Below are 13,904 nucleotides of genomic sequence, written 5' to 3'. Positions count from 1 at the left end.
CCCTACCACTTACAGACAGATTAGTAATGCTAACCACAATCAGATCAAATCAGAACATGCATGGATTTGCTTTCTTTTACTAAAAGTTCTACAGTTGTTTTGTTCACATATATGAGACTGGACTTATGGAATGGTGATCAGGCGACATATTCCCCTGCATTCTGAAATGCGAGGAAAATAAATATATGGGTCCCAACCGCCTCACAACCATATTACTTGCAAGTGATGGCCTAAAATAAACATCCTCCTTATAGAAATTCCATACAAAATAAAAAATGTAAAAACGACTTTGTCAGTGTGATCTTTTGGCCAACTGCTAAAGGGCAATTATTCGACTGTGGGTAGAAACAGAAAATATGGGCTGGTGACATATTTTCCTTTAATACTGGGTTTGTTTTTCAAATGAATACAACACTGGCACCTGCAGAGTATCCACAGGGGTTTTGGGAGGAGAGGTTAATGTGCAATAGGCGGTCAAATCCCTTAACCTTTTACCTGCATGCCTGGCAACAAGACACTCAGAAGATCAATAAGTTGGTCACCTTCCCCATTTTAATTTCATTAAAAATGCAAAGTGGCCCCTCAGCGAGATACACAGTCCAGCCAATTGGTTGGAGGCCACCTGCTACCTACATATAGATTCGATACTGTGTTTGTATTATGAAAACATATATTTAGCATGTATTCTCATGATCACTGGATTGGTCACTGCCAACAAATTAGACCCCAAACCAGTACTTGAGTAGAAGGAACGCACTGGTTGGGCAGTGCGAGGACTTAGCGGCATAGTCCAGAAAGAGAGTTGGGAGAAACACTCTGCAGGTGAGTGTGTGTGGGCGGAGGCTTGGGTGGGGACACAGAGTGAGCAGGGAGAGAAGCACCATATAGAAACTGTAGGAGAAACAGTGATTCCTGCGTTCCTTGGGCAATAGCTGTGCTGTGTTTTATCAAGGAATGCCAAGCCCCTCACTGGAGAGAACGGTCTGAGGTACAAGGAGTCTGCGTGCACTATTAAGTAACGTAAATTCAACTACTGCAGTCTCAGGCTGGCGACCAGTACACCGATCATCTGAAGTTTAGTATTGGAAACAAACATACGGCCTGCATGTCTGGTATACCCCAAGGAACAGCTGGAGGTCGAACGTTTAGGCCATCAATCAGCTCAGTGGGATACATAAGCCTGTGAGAATAATGTAAACAAACAAAAACCCAATTTGATATGCTCAGGCTGTGATGCAGGAAGTTGGTAGGCCAGACCAGGGAAGGTCACTCTTTCATGAGGTAGGAGGAAGTAAACGTCACACCTTGGGAGGGAGGGTGCAAAAAAAAGGAAATAGAAGTAGCAAAGTTACCTTTTTTATGTTATTTGGTAGATTCCCAACATATATTCGATGGGCGGTCCGTTTCAGTTCTGTAAAAAGAAAAAAGCTCACATGAAAACCTCAAAACCTTTCAACAGAGCTTGCTCACTGGTGCAAGTATCCAAGAGGTTCCATTTCTTCAGGCTTCCAGGCCTGGTTGTGTCTGAGTGCAAAGAAATGCCCCAAGCAGAGCAAGTGTTAAAATATGTTCAAAGAGGTAAGCATTGGTAAACTTTACACACTCACAACCCTCAGTGCTTTTACCTTCTAGAATCTAGGGGTCAACGACAACAAAAGGCAACAAGCATTGAAAAGCCATTAGGTGTGCTTTATTTAGATATGTTGCACAGCAGCACATGCTGTGCAACATGGCTTAAAAGTCAATAAAAACAGAACACCAGGCGCGGCCAGACTGACTGTGTCATAAGGCTTTTTTCTACTGTGCGACATCTCTAAAAAAAATTATGAAGTCTAATAGCTCTGTGAGAGTAGGAGGGGGAGTAGAGCGAGAAAGGAAAATAACACACGGGGTGTGGAGAGGGGTTGGTGGTAGACAAGTAGTAGGGGAGTGAGTTCACAAAGAAAATGGACAACTGGATGGGGAGGGTGGCAAGCAACATGAGAGGGGTGAGGAAGGGAGGTTTGGGCAAGATCACGAATGCGGGATCGAGTCAAGAGAAGCACTGGATGGGGGACAACGGACGGACTGCAGGCACTTATTGAGAGTGCGTGTCTAAAAGTAAAAAAAAAAAAGTACCTCAGGAAGTGGGCGTCTAGTGGAAGGATCCTGGCCACAGACCGGAAACTATAGTTGGTCCATACTACACTGCAGGCGTAGAAACTCAAAGCATAGGAGGAAGCAGGGAGCAGCTACCCAATAAGAAGCAAGAAAACAAGAGCAATGTGTAAGCCAATCAACGGTAAGAAATAGTTGGGCTCTAAGTCACCTTTATGCTTTTAGTCCACAAGAAGGAGAGCACAAGTGCTGCCTGCAGGCGAAACCTAAAATGTCCTGATGACTGCTGGAAATACGTGCCCAGAGACATTTTTAAGGCCTGTGCAATGTGGGCTCTGGCCCAGGGCCCCAGCCTTTCAGGGGCCCCCTGATAGAGCTTGACGCCTTTAACCAGGCCTCTGCCCTTCAGAACTTAACTTGATATCCTTCTCGAGCTGATGTGAGTGCTCCAAATGACATTCACAAAGGTTTGAGGGGGCGGCATCAACATAAAAATGCACATATACACCATTGCTACTCTAATGAATTGATCTTTTTGTTTTCTATTGGATAAGTAAATATGCCAATGTTGATATATACTGATGAATCAATATTGCAACTTAATAAATGTCTTGATTAATGTGGCGCACTAGTGAAGACCACCTAATATATGCAGGAACTAGCAGTCACTAAGTATGTGAAGTGCCTTTCACCCAAATTCTTAGCAAACTGTTTTTTGAGTGCTAATATACTTGTGTGGCAGTCAAATGATCACCGCCTTATACTATGGGCTCCGGTAGGAAGAAGCAAAATGCAAACCGAGAGAGAGAGCAAGAGCTCACGCACGCGCGCACACACACACACACACACACATACACACACATACACACACACATGCACAAACACACAGAACCTCTTTCAGAGGGTCAAAGTGCAATCAGGAGTTACAGGGCCCAACCATGGGTTTAACCCTTTTACTCATGAGTTCCTGGGGCCTGAACTACTATGGGCTATGAGTTACATGACCAAGTACCACCCCTTCAGCTCTTGACTCTCAGTGGTAGCGTGATATGAGCAGCCCAAGACACAAGACTCAAAACAGGCTCAGCAGCCCCAACAAATGACTGTCTAGCCAGATCCTTGCTTTTATGAAAAAAGTAGCATTTATATATAAACACAAAGTGAAATACACACACAACAAATAATATACACAGTTGTCATAAGGTCTGCACTCTAGTGAAGTCCAGATAAGATCCTGACTCCAACTTCCCGGTCTAAAGATTATGGCTATTCCCCATTTATGTGAGGCAACATTCAGGCTAAGCCCGCTAGTGAGTAAAATTCTTGAAATTTCCGAGATGGCTTTCTAAAAGTCCAAGTACCTCAGGGCCATTGGGCGTCAGTCAGAGCAAGTTATCCCAGCGGCCTGTTAATCATTCTTACCTGCTCTCTCTGGTGTTATGGAATGGAAAGCCAGGGCACATGTTTGTAGCTCAGGGGTGAGCACAAGTCTGGATGCTGTGGGCCAGTGGCAGTCATCCACAGTGCTTCTCCAGTTGTTCGGTAAGTCTTCCTGAGTCCGGTGGCAGGTCTCGGTGCTTCAAGGTTTGGGTGATGGACTCGATCCTCTGCTTAGGTAAGTCGTAACCCAGTATGCTTCACTGTCACACTTTGTTCATGAGTGAAGGCCCTCTTTCTTCACCACAGCCCCCACCTGGCATACAGGGGTCGCAAACTGAGGCACACATAGCGACGGCCCCTCCGATTCACAAGACTGTACAAGGGAGGGTCCTCTGGTTTCAGTGGTGAGACAGATGCTGGCGCTGCAGGGTACAAGGCAAGTGGTCGTGATTCTCCTGGGTGAAGTCCCCTCATCCAGCAGGGAGACTAGTAGGTGATAGCCCTCAGTCCTGGTCACAGCTGGCAGAAGTCTGAGCTTCTCCACTCTATAGTCATTCTTTTTTATGTCTGCCTTAGGGACAGCTTTAGCTGTTTTGCCAAAAATATCATACAAAACTGCATCTGTGCTGTAAGTCAACGTGCTTTCACTGTTGTCTTTCAAATTATGCTCCCACCGGCCACAGCGCAAAGTATTGATCAACAGAGTGACCCACAATGGCCATTAGATGCTTTTACTTTTAGAGACTGTATTTTGTCCTGGCACATGTACACATACAAAGAATGTGGGTGCGAGACACACTGTCACGACCTAGACTAAGTGCACTGCTGGGGTGAATCTATTTCAAACTTATTACATGAATATTTAAACACAAATTCAACTTCTTACATGCAAAATAATTACACATTGCAAATCATCATAAGTTTATCAATGCTTATATAAATTCAATGTTCATTGATAATAGTTATATCTTGTTTTTCATGTCTTTTGTATTTAAATACTATTCAATGAAAAAGTCATTCTCTTGGTGCAAAAACATGGACTTGGCGATGATCACTGAACAAACAGTATATGCAAACAGGGGCACCCCACGGAAATGGAATAAAATTTGGACTATGTGGAACACTTACCGGGGAGATATTTGTGACCCACTGCCAGAGTCAGAGGGGGATAGTTCAGAAGAGGAGGAGGAGGAGGAGGAAAGGTGAAGACGTAGTGGGTACACTAAAGGGGTGATGCGCTATGCACACAATTACCAGAGACAGCTGTTAATGCTTACTGTGATTATACTATGCTGGAAATTGTCTGATTTATGCGGTGATGTGTACTGTCACTTGCTTATTATTTCAATAAAAACAGTTAATAAAAAAGAAAAAAAAAGTAATTCCTTCATGACTAAATTCATTACTTTTTTCAAGGTTCATAAATTTGTTATAATGATTACATCAATTTAGTTAACATGAATATACTGATGACGGCGATTGATGGTTGTTGGCCTGTTGCATTTCGGGACGTGCTGTCCCTTCCTCAGGGGCCGCTGTAAATAAAGCAAAATAGAGACACAATATAATTGCACATTTTGTGAAATCATGATACCATATCTATATTTCTATCAGGTTCAGATGAGTAAAGCCATCTAAAAAATTTGAGTCACACAAGTTACAACATGCAACATATTTTAGATATAGCAATCCAAATCCAGTTTCCTATATCTGCCCTATTTAGTTATACAGAGTTAATCAACTCATTTACAGAAGAGTACTCTATTGTTGCAAGGATAAAGAAAGTAGAGGTAATCGTGTATGAAAGACACGGAGTGCAAGTTATCGCCTTCAATTACTACGTGCTGAGAACTACAATAAAAAGACAAAAGAGTAAGCACTACTCAGTGTGGAAGTGAGAGTGGAAACAATATGCTAGCGTGTCGCATGCGGCCAACCGGTAAGTGGGGGACACAACTACCTGCACATACGTAAGTCCAAGAATAAAAGTGCGGGTGAAAGTGAAGCCGAAGTGACGCTGCTTTCAATCATGCATGATAAAAGGAGGGAACTGACCGTCGTTTGAACACGAAACGTGGGGAAGCCACGTTGATATAAACCGTTGCGCCAAGTCGTCTGTAAAACAAATACACCAAGAGCTCAAAAAACGTGCTGTGCAAAGGTTTATAAGTAATGTGACCGCTGTGCGGTAAACTCGCGAGGTACATGTGCAGGTCTGCTCTCGAGTTAATGGGTCTACAAGAAATATAAAACTGAGTCATTACTGGATACAGTAATCAGAATTGGTATCGGAACAGTGAGGACATACAACAAAAAGACACTCAGCTTTGTAAAGGATGCTCGTATAGATAAACGGGATAATGCTCTGAAGCTCAAATGCTGTAATGGTTTGAATGCGGCTCGAAAGACCGCGTGCCATAAAACTGTTCCTGATCAAGTGAACGATACTAAACATAAACGACAGGAGTGCTAGGTGCTGAAATGTGCACGGCGGCCATCTTAGTGTGGTTAATGTGATGTGAATAAAGTTGTGTGAAACATTGCGAGCACAGCGAAACTAGTGTGAGAATCTGCACTAAGAAAATCTAAAAACAGTCCCCATAACAATAGTACTAAACAGGTTCTGGCTAAACAATATGCATAAAAACACTGGCGTTTACTGAGTTTCTGAAAAAGAGAATCCTCAGAGTATAATTACTTTGAAAGTTAACACTTTCTGTTTATCTCCAGTCGATGAACAATACATCTGATATTCAAGGTGAGGAAGTGTTCTTCTGATCGGCATCATTTGTACCGGGACTCCATTGCTTTTTCATTGCCATCTCGTGTCAAACACTTCCACACGACCCACCTGGTAATTTCTACTGATGCCTGAGGAAAATTCTAACTGACACGACAAAAACCATCTTGCAGCCTGCATTTCTGCCCAGGAACTGTCGCACATCCTCCCCTCCCCCCCCATTCTTTGCAGTTCAACTGAAAGCCACGAGACACTCACACCCTGAGTAGATGATTTATTTTCCATCTCCTGCTCCCAGCTTGGTAAACATCCTTGTCACCGTGATCTGGTTATCTGGATAATGGTCTGACTGCTGGCCCTTGATCAGGGTGATTAAACAATGACTTGAAAGTCCAGGCTTTGATCAAGGCAATTGAACAATGACCTAAAAGACTGAGCCTTGATCAAAGCCGAGTGAACAATGATTTGTGTACCAAGCCTTGACCAGGTCACTATCTACAAACATCGTCTGGATCTGGTTATCAACTGCAAACACTACCCTGATTAAACAATGAACTAACAGCCAAAAGACTGGAATGAAAAAGTATAAAAGGCTTGTAAGCTGCAGAGTGAAGCAGCAGCCTCCTCTGTCTGGTTTCTGACTAGTTTGAGATTCTGTTCCATAGCCCGGGCTTTTGAATAAATCTCGGTTCCTCCTGCAGACGAAGGCTCCTGTGTCTCCTTTTACTACGTATTAAGGGTATGGAAGATTTGGGCGGTTCCTCCGCCGCCGAGACCCAGTAAGAGGGTTATTCCGGTTCTTCAAATGGCGCCCGAACAGGCACTCCACGAGCACGAAGGTAAGGCCCGGTGGATGTGAGGGGGTGCACGGAGAGACTCCGACAGAGGTACCCTACCCGAGGGATTCTTGCAATCCGGTAAGCCGAATGACTCGCCCGCTGTTCCTCCCCACCCGGTCTAGGCCACTTGACCGTGTTCTCGCTGGAGTCCCCTAGCAAATAATTTCTGGAGCAGGACACAGCCCTACGTCTGCAGAAGAGAACCACCCCTGTAAGGTAAGGGTGGACTGATCACCCACTAAGTCTGTATGATTCTGTTATTGACTTTCGCAAAAGCCAAGCTGTTATTGACTTTTGCCAAAGCCAAGTAAGCAAGGTGAAAATGTTAAAAAAAAACGCTGGTGTCGGTTCTGTATGAATTCTGCTGTTATTGACTTTTGGAAAAGCCAAGCAAGCGAGGTGAGTTTTTAAAACCCACTGGTGTCTGTTATCCATTTTTAAGTATGCCAGTCAGTAGTAAGTTCAAGAAATTATGTTGTTGTATGTGTACGCAGGACTCCCAGCTGGAGGCGGCTTGTCCGCTTCCTCCAGAAGGGACCCCAGGCCATACGATGTATGTTAAACATGGCCCTTCTGCCATAATGTTTTCCTCATTCTGGGTGAAATATACAAAACAAAGTAATGCAGAATTACAGTGGCCACTTTATGGCTCCTTTAATTCCCAAGTTCTCGCAAACTTGGAGGAACAATTAATGAAAAGAAAAACGCGCCCGTCTATGTTTGAATCTGTCCGATTTTGGAGGAAATAGATAGAGCAGAGAGCTAGAAAGCAGAAGGCTCAAGAAAGGAAACAGGAACGTATGTCAATGGCCGATCATGTCAGAGAAAATTTACAAAATCAAATGACAAAGTCAGTAGAAATAGCCGATAGGGAGCATGGGGCCTGGGTACAAAAATGTTATCCAGCTCGTGAGGAGAAAGGAAAGGGCCATATGGAAGGGGGAGAAGAAGGTGATTCTTTGCTTGATTCCATGCTAGAAATCCCTCCTGCATATGCCCCAATGTACCCTGCCCTGACGCCTCACACCCCGCATGTCCCGTCGCCACCGCCCATTCTTGCCCCCATTGCCCCTCCTACTACTCTCCTTGTCACACCATCTCTCCGGATTTTCCTATGACACAGTCCTCGCTGCGGGAATGACAACAAGTCTACATCCGCTCAACCCCTGCGGCTTTACCCCTACACGCCCTTTTCCTGCTTCCCCGTGGTCTACAATTAAGCAGGATTTATATAAATTGTTGAATTCCCCCCGACTTGCCTCCTTGCGCTCTGCATAATTACAAAAAGGGGGTGGTGATGGACAGAGTATCTGAGTTAATCAGAACACTCCTACCCAGTCAACAGATCAGGGCTTGATCCATCACCGTTTTTTAGCTCACTGCACCATCCCAGTTCAGAACCTGGCTATATGCAAATTAGTCTGTCCCTGGCCCAGTGCATCATGGGAAGAGGGCAGACCAAACTACCAAGCCAATTCTTCACTGGAAAGGAAACAAGCTTCCGGGGACCGGTTTCTGGCATTACAGCCGTCTTCGGCCCGGCTTGCTTGAATCCTGATGGTGCAATGAGCAAGGGACTCATGTCTGAGCATACCCTTCCACACTCATGGTGGCCAAAATAATTACAAAAAGGGGGTGGTGATGGACAGAGTATCTGAGTTAATCAGAACACTCCTACCCAGTCAACAGATCAGGGCTTGATCCATCACCGTTTTTTAGCTCACTGCACCATCCCAGTTCAGAACCTGGCTATATGCAAATTAGTCTGTCCCTGGCCCAGTGCATCATGGGAACAGGGCAGACCAAACTACCAAGCCAATTCTTCACTGGAAAGGAAACAAGCTTCCGGGGACCGGTTTCTGGCATTACAGCCGTCTTCGGCCCGGCTTGCTTGAATCCTGATGGTGCAATGAGCAAGGGACTCATGTCTGAGCATACCCTTCCACACTCATGGTGGCCAAAATAATTACAAAAAGGGGGTGGTGATGGACAGAGTATCTGAGTTAATCAGAACACTCCTACCCAGTCAACAGATCAGGGCTTGATCCATCACCGTTTTTTAGCTCACTGCACCATCCCAGTTCAGAACCTGGCTATATGCAAATTAGTCTGTCCCTGGCCCAGTGCATCATGGGAACAGGGCAGACCAAACTACCAAGCCAATTCTTCACTGGAAAGGAAACAAGTTTCCGGGGACCGGTTTCTGGCATTACAGCCGTCTTCGGCCCGGCTTGCTTGAATCCTGATGGTGCAATGAGCAAGGGACTCATGTCTGAGCATACCCTTCCACACTCATGGTGGCCAAAATAATTACAAAAAGGGGGTGGTGATGGACAGAGTATCTGAGTTAATCAGAACACTCCTACCCAGTCAACAGATCAGGGCTTGATCCATCACCGTTTTTTAGCTCACTGCACCATCCCAGTTCAGAACCTGGCTATATGCAAATTAGTCTGTCCCTGGCCCAGTGCATCATGGGAACAGGGCAGACCAAACTACCAAGCCAATTCTTCACTGGAAAGGAAACAAGCTTCCGGGGACCGGTTTCTGGCATTACAGCCGTCTTCGGCCCGGCTTGCTTGAATCCTGATGGTGCAATGAGCAAGGGACTCATGTCTGAGCATACCCTTCCACACTCATGGTGGCCAAAATAATTACAAAAAGGGGGTGGTGATGGACAGAGTATCTGAGTTAATCAGAACACTCCTACCAAGTCAACAGATCAGGGCTTGATCCATCACCGTTTTTTAGCTCACTGCACCATCCCAGTTCAGAACCTGGCTATATGCAAATTAGTCTGTCCCTGGCCCAGTGCATCATGGGAACAGGGCAGACCAAACTACCAAGCCAATTCTTCACTGGAAAGGAAACAAGCTTCCGGGGACCGGTTTCTGGCATTACAGCCGTCTTCGGCCCGGCTTGCTTGAATCCTGATGGTGCAATGAGCAAGGGACTCATGTCTGAGCATACCCTTCCACACTCATGGTGGCCAAAATAATTACAAAAAGGGGGTGGTGATGGACAGAGTATCTGAGTTAATCAGAACACTCCTACCCAGTCAACAGATCAGGGCTTGATCCATCACCGTTTTTTAGCTCACTGCACCATCCCAGTTCAGAACCTGGCTATATGCAAATTAGTCTGTCCCTGGCCCAGTGCATCATGGGAACAGGGCAGACCAAACTACCAAGCCAATTCTTCACTGGAAAGGAAACAAGCTTCCGGGGACCGGTTTCTGGCATTACAGCCGTCTTCGGCCCGGCTTGCTTGAATCCTGATGGTGCAATGAGCAAGGGACTCATGTCTGAGCATACCCTTCCACACTCATGGTGGCCAAAATAATTACAAAAAGGGGGTGGTGATGGACAGAGTATCTGAGTTAATCAGAACACTCCTACCCAGTCAACAGATCAGGGCTTGATCCATCACCGTTTTTTAGCTCACTGCACCATCCCAGTTCAGAACCTGGCTATATGCAAATTAGTCTGTCCCTGGCCCAGTGCATCATGGGAACAGGGCAGACCAAACTACCAAGCCAATTCTTCACTGGAAAGGAAACAAGTTTCCGGGGACCGGTTTCTGGCATTACAGCCGTCTTCGGCCCGGCTTGCTTGAATCCTGATGGTGCAATGAGCAAGGGACTCATGTCTGAGCATACCCTTCCACACTCATGGTGGCCAAAATAATTACAAAAAGGGGGTGGTGATGGACAGAGTATCTGAGTTAATCAGAACACTCCTACCCAGTCAACAGATCAGGGCTTGATCCATCACCGTTTTTTAGCTCACTGCACCATCCCAGTTCAGAACCTGGCTATATGCAAATTAGTCTGTCCCTGGCCCAGTGCATCATGGGAACAGGGCAGACCAAACTACCAAGCCAATTCTTCACTGGAAAGGAAACAAGCTTCCGGGGACCGGTTTCTGGCATTACAGCCGTCTTCGGCCCGGCTTGCTTGAATCCTGATGGTGCAATGAGCAAGGGACTCATGTCTGAGCATACCCTTCCACACTCATGGTGGCCAAAATAATTACAAAAAGGGGGTGGTGATGGACAGAGTATCTGAGTTAATCAGAACACTCCTACCAAGTCAACAGATCAGGGCTTGATCCATCACCGTTTTTTAGCTCACTGCACCATCCCAGTTCAGAACCTGGCTATATGCAAATTAGTCTGTCCCTGGCCCAGTGCATCATGGGAACAGGGCAGACCAAACTACCAAGCCAATTCTTCACTGGAAAGGAAACAAGCTTCCGGGGACCGGTTTCTGGCATTACAGCCGTCTTCGGCCCGGCTTGCTTGAATCCTGATGGTGCAATGAGCAAGGGACTCATGTCTGAGCATACCCTTCCACACTCATGGTGGCCAAAATAATTACAAAAAGGGGGTGGTGATGGACAGAGTATCTGAGTTAATCAGAACACTCCTACCCAGTCAACAGATCAGGGCTTGATCCATCACCGTTTTTTAGCTCACTGCACCATCCCAGTTCAGAACCTGGCTATATGCAAATTAGTCTGTCCCTGGCCCAGTGCATCATGGGAACAGGGCAGACCAAACTACCAAGCCAATTCTTCACTGGAAAGGAAACAAGCTTCCGGGGACCGGTTTCTGGCATTACAGCCGTCTGTCATGCCAGAAACCGGTGAGTCCCTTGCTCACTGCACCATCAGGATTCAAGGAAGCCGGGCCGAAGACGGCTGTAATGCCAGAAACCGGTCCCCGGGAGCTTGTTTCCTTTCCAGTGAAAGAATTGGCTTGGTAGTTTGGTCTGCCCTGTTCCCATGATGCACTGGGCCAGGGACGGACTAATTTGCGTATAGCCAGGTTCTGAACTGGGATGGTGCAGTGAGCTAAAAAACGGTGATGGATCAAGCCCTGATCTGTTGACTGGGTAGGAGTGTTCTGCATTAATTCGGAATACTCTGTCCATCACCACCCCCTTTACTGTATCGTTTTGGCCACCATAAGCGTGGTAGGGTATACTCGGATGCGAGTCCCTTGCTCACTGCACCATCAGGATTCAAGCAAGCCGGGCCGAAGACGGCTGTAATGCCAGAAACCGGTCCCCGGGAGCTTGTTTCCTTTCCAGTGAAAGAATTGGCTTGGTAGTTTGGTCTGCCCTGTTCCCATGATGCACTGGGCCAGGGACGGACTAATTTGCGTATAGCCAGGTTCTGAACTGGGATGGTGCAGTGAGCTAAAAAACGGTGATGGATCAAGCCCTGATCTGTTGACTGGGTAGGAGTGTTCTGCATTAATTCGGAATACTCTGTCCATCACCACCCCCTTTACTGTATCCTTGCGCTCTGCAGTCAGCTTTTCGTCCCTTCGAGAAAATGACCTACAAAGGCAACAGTGTGAAGTTGGATAAATAACGGGAATATTTATGCCTTTAAAGAAATATGGTCCACCTTTTCCCAGTGGACGATTATGGAACAGACCACCTGGGCTGAATACATGTGTACCCTGGTCATGCAAAGATTTGAGAATGCGCTTATGCAGATACCAACCGGATTAATGGACCTTAGGGTGCAAATAAAAAGAGGCGATGTTCAGGGAGAGGGGATGCTTAGCACTATGTCTGGTTTAATGGTTTATCGTGATATGACCGATTTTCCCATCACCCCTCTAGAAACAGCTATGCCAATGAGAGAGGCGGCTACCGTCTTTGTTAACGCACTTACCGATGCCAAAATAGTGGCCGAGGGGCTGTTGAGGCACACTGCCGCAGGCTTTGGGTTCATGTTCCTTGGAAAAAGTCAGAAGTAATGCATTTAAAAGGACAATTACCAGATCCCCGGAAGAATCTGGCTGCCTTTTACAGAGAATTAGGTCAGATTATATCTGCAGGTACTCTCGTTCTTGAGGATATAGATTTATTTTTTGGTACAGTTGTCCCCACTGAAATTTGGGACAAAAGTCGACATACTGACCATGAAGTGGCATTGGGAGGTAAATGGGCTGACCTAGAGGCTATGGAGGAAGCAAGGGTAGGAGGGACTAAACCAGAAGCTGCCATCCTGACTTTGCCCGGTAAAATAATGACGTTTATGAAAACACTTTTGCCGGAAACTGTCATTAACTGGGATAAAATAAACGCCTGTAGGCAGCGAAAAATGAGAATGTGGCTGACTTCTTTACCCGTTTTGAGACAGACTACAAGGGACATAGTGGTTTGGATCCCTGGACCCCTGGTTCTGGCCCAGTGTTTGTCGATAAGTTTGTCAGCAACTTGCTTCCTGAGATCTCCGCCAGGCTCAAGAAAGTTGAAAGTACGTGGTCTGCCCAAACTATGACTGGTATTTTGGCTATTATAAAGAAGAAGAAGACCCGGTCACTCGTTTATTGGTTCTGCTCCATTTTTATTTAGGGCAGAATCTTGCACTCAGGTGTTTAATCCTTATGTGCAACCTATAAAAGTAAATGCAATGAGTTTTACAGATACTGTAACTGTCCGAAGAATTACTTGCTGTCCTGCACTAGAACACATATATTTACAAACTCAAATTACACATCACTTAGAAAGACAAAAAGAATTACACATTTAAATAACTGGTATCTTGGCTATGGCACAATATCACGAGAATAGGGAGAATGAGGATAGAGACAAGGAAAGTAAGAAGGTTAGGGATCTTACGACTAAGGAACTTCTGCAGCAGGCTTACCCTCCCCGAGGTCCCGATGCCCACGGGAATCTCAGACCTCAACCCCAACCCCCTCCGAGGGCTCTCCAGTCTATCCCCTCCAGCCCTCAAAGTATGGGAGCCCTCCAAACAGATCAGTGTGCTTATTGTAAGGGGTACGGCCATTGGATAGATGAGTGTCCTGTGTTAGCTAAAAACATC

General features: G+C 45.9%; 1 protein-coding gene across 3 annotated transcripts in view; it reads right to left on the bottom strand.

Annotated features, from left to right (window-relative positions):
- The window catches only part of LOC144753560 (uncharacterized), a 516,183-nt gene that overhangs the window by 187,093 nt on the left and 315,186 nt on the right, over positions 1-13,904 (bottom strand). For all 3 annotated transcript variants that reach the window (XM_078641208.1, XM_078641209.1, XM_078641210.1), the window contains one exon: positions 1,353-1,411. In XM_078641208.1, the coding sequence (XP_078497334.1) occupies positions 1,353-1,411 (59 nt within the window). The remainder of the gene's footprint in view (positions 1-1,352; positions 1,412-13,904) is intronic.

The sequence above is a fragment of the Lissotriton helveticus genome, chromosome 5_1 (genome assembly GCF_964261635.1).
Source record: "Lissotriton helveticus chromosome 5_1, aLisHel1.1, whole genome shotgun sequence".
NCBI classification, from domain to species: domain Eukaryota; kingdom Metazoa; phylum Chordata; class Amphibia; order Caudata; family Salamandridae; genus Lissotriton; species Lissotriton helveticus.
This window is presented reverse-complemented; position numbering and strand designations above follow the sequence as displayed.